The sequence below is a fragment of the Schistocerca serialis genome, chromosome 3, assembly GCF_023864345.2.
Source record: "Schistocerca serialis cubense isolate TAMUIC-IGC-003099 chromosome 3, iqSchSeri2.2, whole genome shotgun sequence".
NCBI classification, from domain to species: Eukaryota; Metazoa; Arthropoda; class Insecta; order Orthoptera; family Acrididae; genus Schistocerca; species Schistocerca serialis.
This window is the reverse complement of record NC_064640.1, coordinates 115,520,748-115,537,727: the sequence shown is the minus strand read 5'-3', so window position 1 is coordinate 115,537,727 and position 16,980 is coordinate 115,520,748. Positions and strand designations below refer to the sequence as shown.

General features: G+C 39.5%; 1 protein-coding gene across 2 annotated transcripts in view; it reads left to right on the top strand.

Moving 5' to 3' along the window:
• Positions 1–638: 638 nt before the first annotated feature.
• The window catches only part of LOC126469803 (MAM and LDL-receptor class A domain-containing protein 1-like), a 1,070,274-nt gene continuing 1,053,932 nt past the window's right edge, over positions 639–16,980 (top strand). The window contains exon 1 of one of the 2 annotated variants that reach the window (XM_050097061.1): positions 639–850. In XM_050097061.1, coding sequence (XP_049953018.1) covers positions 766–850 — 85 coding nt within the window. In that variant the 5' untranslated portion in view covers positions 639–765. The remainder of the gene's footprint in view (positions 851–16,980) is intronic. The other variant, XM_050097062.1, reaches the window with a different exon arrangement.

Below are 16,980 nucleotides of genomic sequence, written 5' to 3'. Positions count from 1 at the left end.
GGAATCCCCTGAAACGTGCTGTTCAGAAGAGAGCTCCACTCCTCGTACTCTTACAGATTTATGGAAAGCCCTACAAGATTCACGGTGTTAGTTCCCTCCAGCACTACTTCAGACATTAATCGAGTCCACGCCATATCGTTTTGCGGCACTTCTGCGTGCTCGCGGGGCTGTACATGATATTAGGCAGATGTACCAGTCTCTTTGGCTCTCCAGTGTAGAAAGACTTCGTTACATTGGGGCGTGAATTGGTGTGTCTCTTTGAAACATGACGAGTCTAAGGCTGGAAAATGAATCCCTTTGGTATAGTCTGTAAGCACGGGGTACCGAGCAGTGCAGAACACTGACCCTTTCTATGGACGGAAATAGTGAAGAGGTGCGGAAAATTTATCTCTTATTTCCCGCAAACAGGAGAGAAGCTTGAGACTACCTTGAAGCACTCGCGTCTTCTTGTGTAACGGTTGTCCTCGGTGGTTACTGCCGCCGAAAGCAGATTAAGCGTCGCAGGAAGTGGGCTGATAATTGGGGCCGCAGCCGGAAAACAGCAATATCTTTGAGCGCAGCCGTCCCCAGTGGCGCGAGATACAAACCGTTATCGCGGATGTGCAGCTCCACTGACCGGAATGGAAGTACAATGACGTTAGGCCCCTCAGTGTATTTCCAGCCCTGGCACAGTTGTGCAACCTCCTGCTGTGGCGCTATGACATTCTCCTGAAGTGAACTACCGCGAAGTATTCCGAAAGACTTGTGTGAAGTGTGTTCCTGAAAATGAATTACTTGGCGATCACTTTAGCGTTGCTGTCGGTTGCAGTGATACCGGCGAATGGTGTTATTAAAGACAGAAAACGCACCAGTAAGTGAAATTCAGCTTCCTTATTACTTTACTCGCCGCAGTTTATGAAAAATGATAGACTTTTGTCCGAGTAGTGTGCATAGGTGTTCCCAAAGTACATCTGTGCTGAATGTTCTCATGTAGTGTTATATGAAGAAACCATTTCCCGCCAAAAACGACCCTCTGACCTTGAAAATATTCGACTCATTATACTAAATATTTCACGAGTTACGTTGCGTTGTGAGATTGTGGTTGAGGATGTGTAGTAGATGGGAGAAGAGTTCCACGCCGGTGTAAGGATGTAGGCTCATGAGATACCCTTTCTCGAGATTATTTGCGCCTATACCGACACAGGAAAGCTAACCTAGGGCTACCAATAGTTATTGCTTTAAACGATTTATGATGTATCATCGTTTTAATGAGCTATACACGAATTAAAGTCTGACTAAATAGACTGTATACTATTAGGTCGCATGTATCCAGAGGCAGTAGCACTCTTTCGATCTACGATGTCTCATGAAACAGAAAATTAGAACTTTTTAAACAAGTACTGTTAATTATTATTTCACATGATCATGCAGTCCTGGAACGATAGGCATATCTTATAATATGTATCCATTATGTTCTCTAGATATTCTTAGAGGTACTTCCATTATAATAACGGTATAAATGTGAATCAAACATAATTATAAATCCAAAAAAAATTTCTTTTGATCAATAACGAATTAGGTCCTATGTTTCAGTTGAAAGAAAATATGGAATTTCGTATAGGGATGTCTTGTTGACCAAAAGTAAACTGGAGCTCCCTGCTTCATACCCTTCGCGATTAACAATGTTACCGACATCAGTAAGCCCTAACGTTACGGCTAAACTTCCAGCATGAGAAGGTCAGATGCCTAAGGTTTTACTATTTTACACTTTGGTCACATACCTGACTATATGACCTAGACCACGGGCCAAAAGAGTACAATTCATAGTATGTTGTATTCTGCAGCCTTGTATACGAATGTCGAGAATAATTCCTATTGTTTCTTACTTCTTGAAACGGTGATAAGGAATTTCCATGCGACTCATGGACGGAATCCCCATTGTGTTCCACTGGGTTGATATCCAGCAGTTATAGGGGTCACGGCTTCAAATGGAATTCATTGTGGTGGGCCTGAAACTACTGAAGCTCAACTCTTACTAATGACACTAACAGTTGTTTCCTTTCCTGCTTACCAGAGCGTGTTATAGGCTGCACTTTTCTCGATAAACGTTCGCAGCGGTCAGATCCTCCTATCCGGACACTTTCACAGTCGGTTTTTGTCAGTAACTTTCCTCACAACTTTAAAGAATTGTCATCAGATTGATATCAATGTTTTTCCCTTGGTTACTACAGGAATACCTTGCGACAATACATGCCATCCAAGTAACGTAGGCGAACTATTTGCCATGGTAACTTGGTGGTAATTTTGCGTTGACTAATCACCGTTTGTTTCCTTGACTTTCTAACACATTAAGTAAAATCACTGAGAAATATCGTAATTTAAAGAGTCAGTTATACTGATTTCATTTCAGTTAGTTTTGCTACGTGAATGTCAGTTGGCTTCCTTGTACTGCACCACAAACAATCATATATTATCTCTTTTAAATATACGTTCTTCAACTAAAGAAAACGACTTAAGGCTATGTAGCTTTACATCATCTAGCAAATGAGGTGCAGACGCCAGCGATGCAGAGAGAAACAGAAAATGGTTGTAGGTAATCAGCACCATAACGGAGCGGTAGGCATGACAAACAGGATTCGAAAACTTGAAAAGCCGTCATATCACCATAATGTGTGGAGAACTGCTGTGTATAGATGGTTTCAGATGCCGGTGAAAATTTTCCAGTCCTTACCCAGCTGCTTGAAAGCTTACAGGTCTTAAACTTGCCTTTTGGTGCAATGTGGAACAACTGAAATTAGTCAGTAAACCACATGCGTCACTCTTGTGCGAAGAATCGTAAACTAACATTCGATCTTACATCTGGATGATGGAGTTTGCGTCTTTTGAAATAAATTAAACAAGGAGGAAACACTGCAGTGGTAATGCAAATCATTACGCTTGTTTCTATACTGTGAAGATACAAATAATATTTGTAATTACATATGTGTAGTCCTTGGTTGCTTCATTACTGTCTGTAGAATGAATTTGGGTAAAAATTGAGCCAAACTTGCGAGCCTGTTTTGCCGACTAAATTTATCGTCCTCAGTCACCTATTTCCGACTAAGAAATACATTTCCTTTCTTTCCGGAAACGCATCATTGCTTCGTCGGAAATTAGCGACTGAGAACGATAGTCGACCGAACAGGTCCGCAGCCAGGACATAAATTTGACTCGAGCTGATTCTATAGATGTAGAGACACAATACATGGAGAACTATAGAACCATTATCCTCTTCTACGTAATTTAAAAGGTATTAATTAAGAACTTATCTTCAGCTTCACAGAAAAATTATTGTATTTCAGTCAAACGAAAACTAAGCCATATATTGTATTTAGCGTAATGGATCATTGTGCATTTAGTGTAATGGACCATTTTGATCTAGCGAACATATTTCTTTTTTAAATGGGTATGCTGAGTATGAATTGCCGCTTCTAATGGGATTCATACATCTTGAGAAGCAATGTGACTCAGTTTCAATAAAACGCTATGCAACAGCTCTTGCGAAGTAAGACATTTATTCTAGCTATCTCACTGTACAAAAGAATATATACGTATATTGGTTTTCCCAGGACCGTGGGATTTTAATAATTTGGAGATTACCTGTCACTAAATCTTTTCTCAATAGCCGTACAGGAAATTTTCAGATCTTAAATTGCGAAAACGAAGAAGCAACATGTGTTGATCGAACACGTTTCAGCTTCCCTCGTATCGTTGATAGCGCTGCATTGCTTGCTTGTGTTCAAATAATCTTCAACATCGTATGGGAGAATTGGATGCAGCAAGTTTGAAAGTATTTAAAGTCAACATTAATTACATTAAACTAGCGCACAATCAACACAACTAAGATAAAATATTACAGAAGTACATAGGGAAGTCATAAACCCAGTTGAAGAGCAAGCAGGGACCAACTGTTAATAATAAATTCTACAGAATAAGACTCGAATTGACTCTTTCCTACTAAAAGAAGAGTAAACAATATATGTGGGTGTAAACATTCTAAATTTGTCATAAAATTTTTTTTGTGTAAATGCTTCTCCAGCAACGTGTGTCAATCACAGTGACACTCTGCGGTTCCTGTTATAAATGGGAATTGCTTTAGAACACGAGTATTCACATGACCTATTAGAACACCAACTATTCAACAGAAATATATCCTTCATTACCGCTTATGTGAAATACAGCTATATTTAATAAACAGACAAATTTATATCCCAGTTGTTAGTTCCTGAATATGTTAATATAATTTACATGGGCTAATAAAATCCTTCGATCGTTTTAACTTCCCAAAGACTTACAGATGCACATGAGCGGTAATTTTTCTATGTAATTTCTTGTGATAGGGCATCGAAGGTCTGTATTTTGTTGGAACCATTGCAGATTCCCAGTTAATTTTTTGGAGGTAAGAATTGTCGTGGTGGCAATAGATAAAATATGATAAATACAAGTTGTGGCTGGTATTTTAGTAATTGTTTATGCATGTACTGTGTCAATCCTTATTCTGGAGTAATTCAATCAGATTTCTTTATCATATTACAGAAGACATCAGTGTATTGGCATAATACTTCTATCGTGTCGTTTACGAGTTTCTCAACACGCATGGTATTAACGTTATAATGCTTTAGATGATTGTTACACTAACTTTAGCCTAATTTTACCAGGACTAATAATTTAAAAGAGTCTGTTCATGTTCTCACATAGACTTTACAACTGAATTGTATTAACGTTTACAGTAGGAAAATATGTCTTGATCTGCATGGGCTATTGACAGGCTTCCACACATTAACACACATTTGCATGAAAATAATTCAGGATTGTAACCTTTGTCAATCCCAACATTTTCTACACAAAAGCAATTTTTTCTAAGCTATCCATCTACTGTGCTATCTGTTTTCTGATTCTTACTGCTTTGTAAATCAACCGGTATCTGGCTATTCATCCTCGAATTTAATCCCTTTCTGTCTTTCAATTCATGAATTATGTCGTGCATCAATTCGTTAAAATATGGTCAAGTTAGATAACCCAATAAGATATAACGTAAGTAATGTAGTGAAGTAGTTGCTCCACGCTTCATTAAAATCTGGCATTGAGTTCTCTACTTTCAAACGAAATATACACAAGTACCTTCTTTCGAAGTTGTCTGTAAGAACAGCATCTTTACGTATTTGTGTAGCATCGTCTTATATCTGGATATTCAATTTGGGACTGTAAAACAGCAGAAATTGTTTAAACTCAGAACATAATGACTTCCCAATATTTGTCATCAAACTCACCTCACTTTCTTCCAGATTACAGAGTATGTATAACACTATATAGTTTCTCTCAACCTATGCGATTTAATGCTACATGAAGGTGAAATTGAGTCTCGGAGCTAACAAGAAACTTAAGTTCACTAGTGTAGTTTAATTTTTCAGATATCTTTGTATCCTTGCCTTGTTAGCAGGAACATGTGTTGTACAGTGACACACTGTTTTACAGAATACGACCATTTTTCATTTATCAGTTTGAAAACGATGTATGCTGAAGTTAAATCTTACCGCTGTGTCTTGTAACTCATTATTTGAAAACACTGTCGTAGTTCATGATACTACTGATACATTTAACCTAGTATTATATTTTGATACTTTTTTTATCTAACGAATAGGAAAATTTTTTTAATGAAACTTACTTAAGATAAAACAATGTAATTTCGTCCAGAATTAACCTCATAATCAAACCATTGTGAAGAGAAACTTACGGAAGGAAACAATGTTAAAAATTTCACAATTTCTCCTTTCCGTAGTTATCTAATGGTTGATGGTTCACTGGGTGCTCCCATGTTAGAAATACTATTGTTCACAAATCGATCACTAAGCAGTTTTTTCTGGTAATTGACGTGATGTTACTCCCTGACGGACGGACAATGGGGTGAAAATAGCACCTCGAAAAGTACCATACCTAACTAGCCACAGACACGATCAAAATAGTCTTCGTTATGTGTGTCTGATTCATACAAGACAAGCACAGCTTTGGGTTTTTGGATTTTATGAAGGTCTAAGTAATTTATCAATATTTATGGGACAAATTATGTAAAGTTGCCGACATACAGTTTAAACATGTAGCTAACTACCACACATTCTAGACGGTGTCAAGTAGATGGGGCGACCGTGAAGATGTCTATCTTCTATTACTACAAACTGTGCCGTAAAGCCGCGCGGAATTAGCCGAGCGGTCTCAGGAGCTGCAGTCATAGACTGTGCGGCTGGTCCCGGCGGAGGTCCGAGTCCTCCCTCGGGCATGGGTGCGTGTGTTTGTCCTTAGGATAATTTAGGTTAAGTAGCGTGTAAGCTTAGGGACTGATGATCTTAGCAGTTGAGTCCCATAAGATTTCACACACATTTGAACATTTTTTTGTGCCGAAAATTCAAAGAGAAGAAAATTAAAATGTGTCACAGTGTTAGACATACTCCCAAATCAAGAAGGAGCTACTAAACCTCAAGTTTAGAGAGCTATATCTTTATCAGAGTTTCCGGCATGCTCTTTACGTTCACTTACATTGAGATCAGTACAGATCTTTTATATGTTTCTTTCTAGAACATGACACAGTAAGGCCAACGTATTTCCGCAGTTGTATATAATCTGCACGACATTGTGGTTATTACATTCTGCAGTGTTCGCAAACGCTTGAATATATGAGTTATATTATGTGAAACTGCAATTTTTCTTTCAGTCAGACCCCGATTTAGGCGAGATATTCAGTTCTGATTGCCTTCCAACCCGTAGTGCTTTAGTTGTATCAGAAACCTGGTCCAGCATCTTAAATTTTCAGCTGCGTTGCTTCAGTCCCAACTCTCTTCTTTTCCCTCTGTAAAATAAAACGTCCCATACTCAAGGACTGAACGCAGGGGCAGAATTTGCAGGGGTCCTGCACCGCCGCTCGTGGCGAGGTCCCAGTGGAGATACCTTTCTCCGACCTGTTATGAAGGGTCATGTGTGTATCTGTGTTTAGTGGACCATCATGATGAGTGCTTGTACAGTACAGTGTTGTGTTTGTGTTGTCATGGATGAAGGGATGGGAGAGGGTGAAACGCGGTGCCGGCCCATAGCCTACTCCCCTCGAAAAGCACCACGGAGGGCGGCAAACTTAACGTCCGCATACATTGGGCGGATCACCATCAACAGTGCTATATGCATTCACTTCATGAGACACTGCGTTGAGGCTTGTAATTTAATCCAGCACATTAGTGCAAAGACTGGTGGTCAGCAACTTTACACCACGACCTCTGCTACCCTTGCCGGCCAAATATTGGTTTAGCGACCTCAGTTACGGAGCAGGTTTTTCCCTATGTAGTTACTGGTTTATAGTAAATTCGTGTTCACTTATAATACGGTTATTAGAAAGTAGCTTAACAAGTGCATTAATTCAATTTATTAATGACCATGCTGTTTAAAGCTAATGTTTTACATTTATGACGACACTGTTATGTCTCATCATCAAATTAAAAGGAAGGTCCTTTTAATTTAGTATATACGGTCGTTGTGCACACAGCATTCCATGGAGTCGCCAATCAGTCTTATCATCAATACCTTCCCTAAGCCTCAGTCACGATCTGTCTTTAATGAATACACTATTTAATTCTGTACTGTGCATATGATTTCATCACATTAAATAATGCTCTTTCTTCACTACGATTCAAACGTAACTGGTAACAAACGAAGACTATTGCTTGACTAAATATAAGGCACACTTGCCCAACGAATCCCTTTCTTTCAATACTGCTCGCCAATTTCAAGTTTCCGAGTTCCTTCTTTTTCAAGATATGTGCAAAAAATAGTGTTTTATAATTATTCATAAATGTCACACGTTTGATTTCTGCTCAAAATATGCTGTTTTACCTATAATACCAACGGAGAGTCATTATCTTCACGATTTTTTCCGTAGTGATATGGATACTGGAAAACAGGAAAAATTAATATTGGCTACTTCTAGAAATTTGTATAGCCAACAAACGTCAGCGCAAAACAGCAACGATCCTAACCGTCCGGCACATACAGTTCCCTGTCCATGATATGACGCATATCAGCAGGGTGTCCCTAGTGCGTGATTCTGGGAGCTACAGAGGGGACTCAGTAGATAAAGTTTCGGTATTGGACCCATGTCTGGAAGCATTCATTTCGGATATATAATAGATTTGAAGATGAAAGGGTGCCGTCGTAAAATCCTCTTGTAATTATGACATCACATGCTAATTTCCTCAGACTGAAACAACCTTTGCGAGAAACTGGTACTCTCAACAAGGAGGGCTGATTGTGGTAGTCCATGGACACTCAGTGCTCTTGACTTTCAGAAGGATGTGTTTCGTCATATAGGAGATAACACAACGACGAGTACTCTAAATATTGCCCAAGTCACATGCAACTGTGGAGCACACATGTCAGAGCTCATTTTCTCAGCTGAGTGAAGCGGGAAATTTGAAAATGATCTGAACTTCAAATTATATTTGCATCAAAACCAAACATTCCATTTTCCGATATGAATTCCTTATCAAAACTTTAGCTAATAAAAAGGGAATGGTCCAATTCGACATGTCGAAACTTGCGCCGAATTTCTTTATACATTAAGAATACGGATAAAGAAACATACTTGCCAAATTTTAGCTGCTAAGAGGCACTGTAAATACTTTAAAAAAATTGAAAACTGCCAAATTCGTAGCCTCACAGGCGGCTGGAGAAATATACGCTACTACCAGAGCCGTGCATGCCTAACAATGTGGGCGTATACACAGTCCGAGTGAACTATGTTGATACACGGTGCGATGGCTGACGTGAGCGACGATGAAAGCATTTCCCATTTGCAGTCGCTTCCATAAGCCACCACGCAGAGTCAACTTAGTTTGCGTGGACAGTACTTGATTAACGGCACTTCGGTAAAAAGACAGCACGACGCAACGCGATCGTAATTGTAAAGCGAATTCCGGTAAGTGTTATCAATGCAGATAAAACCGAACTAATATCCAGTTTATTTTCTTCTGATATGTCTGCTAATAGCATTTGCCCATACAGGTTCCAGAGTTTTTCAATAATGTAGAATCCACTTAATGTTCTCAGTCTTGCAAAGATTAAATGTGAAGAACATGGTATGCAATCGACATCACCAACTTCTTCTGTAGACCTACATATCTTTTATTTGTTACTTAATTTCTTGGTAATTCATTCGAATGATGTCAACCTTTCGTTATAAAATTGTGGAAACTCTAGAAGAAATGGGTAAGAACTCTGAATTGTCGTTAGAACGATAATTTTTGTCCCAATAAGTGTCCGGAATAAGAATACCTTCCTATCCCAAAGGAAACATGTACAAAAGCAGCTTTCAGTAACAAAGAAAACGCCGTGACTTTTCAGTTAAACGAAGGAGGGAGAAAACCCCGAAAAAGAAGCATATGTGTGAAGCCGATTTCGTTTCGTAAAATCTGAACGTTAGCTGTATAAATGGAAGAGAGAAGTAAGAAATATGCTTCAAATGAAACTCGCGAAAATGTGAAATAAAAACTTATTCGAAAGATTTGGAACTGCTCGTGAGAGAGAATGCAATGCATTCGCCGAGTCACGATCTAGGCAGGAATGGCTGTACAAACTGCTGTTATAAGCGGTTGTCATGCGACAAAAATGAGTACCTTCAACATTTTTTTAAATACTAGCATTGGACTTTAGCAGCTAAAATTTTGACATTGAATTTCTTTCAGTGTATTCTTCGCGTGTACAAACTTCCAGGGTAGGTTCCGACATGTCTGACTGTCGATCTCTCTTTTCCCTTGTAAGCCTTCTGTACAAACCCTCGAAGCCTGTAAGAAGAATTGTGAAGTACCTGTATAATTTAAAATACCTCACATGACTGAGTCTCCATTTCCGAGTAGTCATCCTGTTTGGCTGCCTTGCGGAGGATCCGGACACAATTTCAGGTAATGCCAGGGATATGTCCTACATGGGAGGAAAATAACGAGGTGAACTCAGTTTCGTAAAGCCAGCTGAGGAGTTTTTTAAATGAGACGTAGAGGCTTCAAGGTCTATAAAACTGGCAATCGCCTGGGGAGGCTGGTATGCTGAACCCATGCTCATCCTTACCACTTACGAATGGCGCCATAATGAATTAGAATGTCTCGGCATTAAGTGAGCATTGCATTGTCGCCTGGACATCATATATATATATATATATATATATATATATATATATATATATATATATATATATATATATATATATATATAAAGGGTTATTACAAATGATTGAAGCGATTTCACAGCTCTACAATAACTTTATTATTTGAGATATTTTCACAATGCTTTGCACATACATACAATAACTCAAAAAGTTTTTTTAGGCATTCACAAATGTTCGATATGTGCCCCTTTAGTGATTCGGCAGACATCAAGCCGATAATCAAGTTCCTCCCACACTCGGCGCAGCATGTCCCCATCAATGAGTTCGAAAGCATCGTTGATGCGAGCTCGCAGTTCTGGCACGTCTCTTGGTGGAGGAGGTTTAAACACTGAATCTTTCACAAACCCCACAGAAAGAAATCGCATGGGGTTAAGTCGGGAGAGCGTGGAGGCCATGACATGAATTGCTGATCATGATCTCCACCACACCGATCCATCGGTTTTCCAATCTCCTGTTTAAGAAATGCCGAACATCATGATGGAAGTGCGGTGGAGCACCATCCTGTTGAAAGATGAAGTCGGCGCTGTCGGTCTCCAGTTGTGGCACGAGCCAATTTTCCAGCATGTCCAGATACACGTGTCCTGTAACGTTTTTTTCGCAGAAGAAAAAGGGGCCGTAAACTTTAAACCGTGAGATTGCACAAAACACATTAACTTCTGGTGAATTGCGAATTTGCTGCACGAATGCGTGAGGATTCTCTACCGCCCAGATTCGCACATTGTGACTCTTCACTTCACCATTAAGAAAAAATGTTGCTTCATCACTGAAAACAAGTTTCGCACTGAACGCATCCTCTTCCATGAGCTGTTGCAACCGCGCCGAAAATTCAAAGCGTTCGACTTTGTCATCAGGTGTCAGGGCTTGTAGCAATTGTAAACGGTAAGGCTTCTGCTTTAGCTTTTTCCGTAAGATTTTCCAAACCGTCGGCTGTGGTGCGTTTAGCTCCCTGCTTGCTTTATTCGTCGACTTCCGCGGGCTACGCGTGAAACTTGCCCGCACGCGTTCAACCGTTTCTTCGCTCACTGCAGGCCGCCCGTTGATTTCCCCTTACAGAGGCATCCAGAAGCTTTAAACTGCGCATACCATCGCCGAATGGAGTTAGCAGTTGGTGGATCTTTGTTGAACCTCGTCCCGAAGTGTCGTTGCACTGTTATAACTGACTGATGTGAGTGCATTTCAAGCACGACATACGCTTTCTCGGCTCCTGTCTCCATTTTGTCTCACTGCGCTCTCGAGCGCTCTGGCGGCAGAAACCTGATGTGCGGCTTCAGCCGAACAAAACTTTATGAGTTTTTCTACGTATCTGTAGTGTGTCGTGACCATATGTCAATGAATGGAGCTACAGTGAATTTATGAAATCGCTTCAACCATTTGTAATAGCCCTATATATATATATATATATATATATATATATATATATATATATATATATATACGCCGTGTTAACTGCCTGGTCCTTTTTTCCGAGATATTTGCTGCCTCACTGTAGACGCTTTAATATAATACGAAAAGAGATAAGGAAAATTTTGTTTCTGTCATCCGTATTAATGGCTTCTGGGTAAGATGTTCACCTGTCTCGCACTCAAGCGCTCGGACAATAACATCAGTGGCGGATCGTTACGACCTGATTTGGACACAGTGCAGTGCTTTCCATAAATTCCGGATAGTGTCTGTGTTACAAATACTGTGTTTTTAAAGTTGTCGCTCGTTTCATGCCTTCCGCGATTTGAAACTTACTATCGCTGGTGTGTTTACAAGCTAGTGTTAACATCTGCCCTCCATCTAACCCTTACAAGTTGTTTTGGGTTCATTATGGTGCTTTACATAATTTCCTGATAGCTTATGTTTAAGACTGTTGTTAGAAAGTATGGTGGTTTTCAGTTTTCATTCACTTCGTGTCTTCTACTACCTACGTTCAACGAGCATCTGTCGTGTTATTTACGTCTGCCTGAAGCCTGGACGTTAGCTGCACAACTCCGCGAAAGACAAGTTTTTACGAAGTATTCCTTTATTGCAGCTGAAGTGTGTTGTAGAGTTTCTTATGTTATTGTTAGAGTAGCGTCATATGTGACAAATGTGGATGTCGCCGTAGGTTAATAGGTACCGGAGAAAATATCAGGATTGTGGGTTCGTGTTTCACTGAGCCAAAAAAAGGGTCTGATGTGGCTCTTCCACGGAATTGGGACAGAGCAGAAAGATCTGAGCCCTTGAGGCAATATTAGAAAAGGCATCTATTGAATTGGAGAGGTTGAAGCGGGAAAGCGACAAAGGGACACCTGGAATAAGGTGACAAATATAGGCGAAGGGAGGAAACCTCAGAAATCACATTTCGAATTCGTGTTAGCAATCAATTTTACTTGTTACCTGAAGTAGGAGAAAAGCCTTAGCCAGTTTTTGACGTAAGTATAATGCAGCAGACTCGTGATAACGACTTTAAGTCTAGGTCCGTAGAAAACTCACACAGAAAAGAAATGTGCTGACAAGGAACAGTTACGGGAGAGTTGCAGGACAATTGCTACAGGGGAAGCTAAGTGTAGAATACCAGGTCACATGCATCGTCAAACCACGCGTAAAGTTTAGCCGGGTGTTAGAACATAGGGGCTTTGTGCAGAGAGTTTTGTAGCGAGGATAAGGTACTTATAGCCAGAGGAGAAGGAAACTGCCTGTCTAGAAATCTACAATGAGGAATTAAAGATCACCTGGAGGAAACAGCATCAGCAACCGAGAACACTCATGTGACATTTGTGAATGTTTTGCAACAACATGACCAGCCCTGTATTAACGCGGCTATTAGCAATGTGAACAAAGAGCTAATCGAATTGATTTTGCCTGAAACAAAATCTCATATCTGTGCTGTGTCTGTTGCTGTGATTGGAAGAAGGGGTACACAGGTAGTGAATGGCCTGCACCTCAGTAAAAGGGCGAAGCGAAGATTAGTTGAGCATCTTGCAAAAAGTGTGAGGTGGGACGCAAGGCTAAATACTAGTGATTACTAGAGACAAGGAGGCCCTTTTTTAAGGTTAGAACCAGATTGCACACAGACAGTATTGAAAAAAACTAAAGCAGAAGATGACTATAATGTGTGTAACAGTTTCCAAAACATAGATTTGTAGCATAAGGTCATTAGAAGATTGAAAAACAAGATAGATGAGCTTCTTGTATGCCTAAAAGATGTGTCATATTCTAAAATTATGGATGTTCTATACCTCTCTGAACACCACATATCCACAGGGATGGAGAATTTAAATATCATTGACAATAGACCTGCATCATTTTCGTATAGTTTTAACATGGAAAAACTAAGAGTAGCAACTTATGTAAAAGTTGGACAAAACGTCAAAAATTTTGAAGCAAATAGTTATTGTGTTGATCAGGACCTAGAAGCATGTGCTTGTCAGTTGTTACTGCAGAATACTGCTCTCGTAATTTCAACAGTTTACATATCCCCTTCGAGGAAATTCGCAGCTGTTAATGAGGAATGTAGATGCAGTATTGAGCTATTTGTCAGTCAAGCAGAAACAGTTAGTACTTCGTGTAGATTTCAATATAATTCAAATACACGGAAAGGAAAATGAACTAGAATCATTATTTGGATGCTTCAGTCTTATTTCAGTAGTCAGTTTTCCAAATCGTGTGCAGCGAGATATTAGGACACTGAATAATAACATTTTTATAGATACTATCCAGGCTGAAACAATTAATGCTTGGTCGGTTGCTAATTGACTATCTGGTTATTATGTATAATTAACGGAAATAAACATGACACCTTACAATCATGATGCAGGTTCATGCAAAGCAGTGTGGTTTACTAATGAGGATAAGTTACAGCAACATACAAATTCAATTTATTCCATTATATATTTAATTCAGTGTTTGAAAATTGCTCTCCTAAATATATCCAGAAAGTCCTTAAAAAGACACGTAAGCCGTGGTTAACTAAGGGAGTTAAAAATTAATGTAGAAGGAAGAGGAAATTTGATTTAAGGTTTAGAGTAAGTCAGAATCCGACATTACTTGCTTACTAATATTATTGTAGTATATTAAGGAAATTTATTAAAGTGTTCACCAGTATGGACGTCCTGACAGTGTAAAGATACCATAACTAGTAAACTGAATGGCAATGTTGTGACTCGTAATTCACAAGCTGCGAGTACTTTTAACACTGTATCAGCAAAAAAAGGATTAAATGGTTCAGTTGAAGAAACAAGAGAATATATTAAAATGTCTTTCCATAAGGCTTTAAGCAACTACATGTAGCACTAACACTCCTCACTGAAATTAACAGAACCATAAAAATTACAAAACGTGAAAGGTCATGCGGTATTGAAAAAATTTCAGACAGAAATCTGGAAAGCTGTTCCAAGTTAATAAATAATATCCTTAGTGAAGTATGCTATGTATCATTGCACAGAGAATTTTTCCAGACAGATAAATATGACCGAGCGATGTGGTGAAGTGCTTAACACACTGGACTCGCATTCGGGAGGACGGCGGTTCAAACCCATGTCCGGCCGCTCTGATTTACGTTTTCCGTGATTTCACTAAATCACGTCAAGCAAGTGATGTGATGGTTCCTTTGAAAGGGCACGGCCCCTGCCTTTTCCATTCTTCCTTAATCCAAAGGGACCGATGACATCGCTGATTGGTACCTCCCCCGAATCAACCAACGAACCAACAGATAAATATAGAAATGTTGAACCAATCCGTAAGAAAGGTGACAAGACGGACTTAAACAATAACCATCCATTTTCCTTGCTAACATCCTTTTCCAAAGCATTCGAAAAAAGAATATATTCAAGAGTAGTCTCATACTTAGGTGGAAACGATTTACTTAGCAAATTACAGCTTGGATTGCAGAAGGGTTGCTCGGCGGATAACGCTATTTATTCACTCACTCATCAAATAGTAAAAGCTGTAAGCAATAAAATATCACCAGTTGGTATTTTCTGATCTTTTCATTGCGTTATGTTGTGTATATCATGTTACTCTCTTGGAAAAAATGAGGTTGTATGGTATTGATGGTTTTATGCACAGATAATTTGAATCATACTTAACAAAAGGAGTGCAAAATTTTGTGCTGTATAATTCAAACAATGACGGAAGTGCAGAAAATTTTAGACTGGGAAGAAATCACGAATGGAGCCCTACAGTTTACAATTTTGAATTTACTCCCATTCCTTATATTATATGTGAATGCCCTTCCACTAAACATTCAACATGCAGAATTGGTACATTTTGCAGACGATACCAGTGTTACAATAAATCCCATTACATAAAAAGCAACAGAAGTGATGGTAAATGACATTTTATAGTGGTTCTCAGACAATGGATTCTTCCTAGATTTTGGAAAAGATACACTGTATTCAGTATAACAAATAGACTCACAAATAGAGTCACACGAGCAGGAGTCAGTGAACAGGAGAGAATGCTCCAAATTTTTGGGTATACATATTAGTGAAAACTCGAACTGGAAGAAGAATATTACTTTGCTTCTCAAACAATTAAGTTCAGCTACTTTTGTTCTTCGCATATTTTGCATATTTCAAATAAATGTCTTAAGGCATAATTTTCGGGCGCAACTCACTATTTACACAGGACTACTTCTTAATAATTGGTAGCCAGTGAAAGAAACATGGTTCTGTGTGTAATTGCATATGCAGGACTAAAATATAATGTGTCCGTTAATGTTCACAATAATCTACATCTACATACATACTCCGCAATCCACCATACGGTGCGTGGCGGAGGGTACCTCTTACCACAACTAGCTTCTTCTCTCCCTGTTCCACTCCCAAACATACGAGGGAAAAATGACTGCCTATATGCCTCTGTACGAGCCCTAATCACTCTTGTCTTTGTGGTCTTTGCGTGAAATATAAGTTGGCGGCAGTATAACTGTACTGCAGTCAGCTTCAAATGCTGGTTCTCTAAATTTCCTTAGTAGCGATTCACGAAAAGAACGCCTTCTTTCCTCCAGAGACTCCCCACCGAGTTCCTGAAGAATTTCCGTAACACTCGCGTGATGATCAAACCCACCAGTAACAAATCTAGCAGCCCGCCTCTGAATTGCTTTTATGTCCTCCCTTAATCCGACCTGATAGGGATCCCAAACGCTCGACCAGTACTCAAGAATAGGTCGTATTAGTGTTTTATAAGCGGTCTCCTTTACAGATGAACCACATCTTCCCAAAATTCTACCAATAAACCGAAGACGACTATCCGCCTTCCCCACAACTGCCATTACATGCTTGTCCCAATTCATATCGCTCTGCAATGTTACACCCAAATATTTAATCGACGTTACTGTGTCAAGCGCTACACTACTAATGGAGTATCCAAACATTACTGGATTCTTTTTCCTATTCATCTGCATTAATTTACATTGATCTATATTTAGAGTTAGCTGCCATTCTTTACACCAATCACAAATCCTGTCCAAGTCATCTTGTATCCTCCTACAGTCAATCAACGACGACACCTTCCCGTACACCACAGCATCACCAGCAAACAGCCGCACATTGCTATCCACCCTATCCAAAAGATCATTTATGTAGATAGAAAACAACAGCGGACCTACCACACTTCCCTGGGGCACTCCAGATGAAACCCTCACCTCCGATGAACACTCACCATCGAGGACAACGTACTAGGTTCTATTACTTAAGAAGTCTTTGAGCCACTCACATATTTGGGAACCAATCCCATATGATCGTACCTTAGTTAGGAGTCTGCAGTGGGACACCGAGCCAAACGCTTTCCGGAAGTCA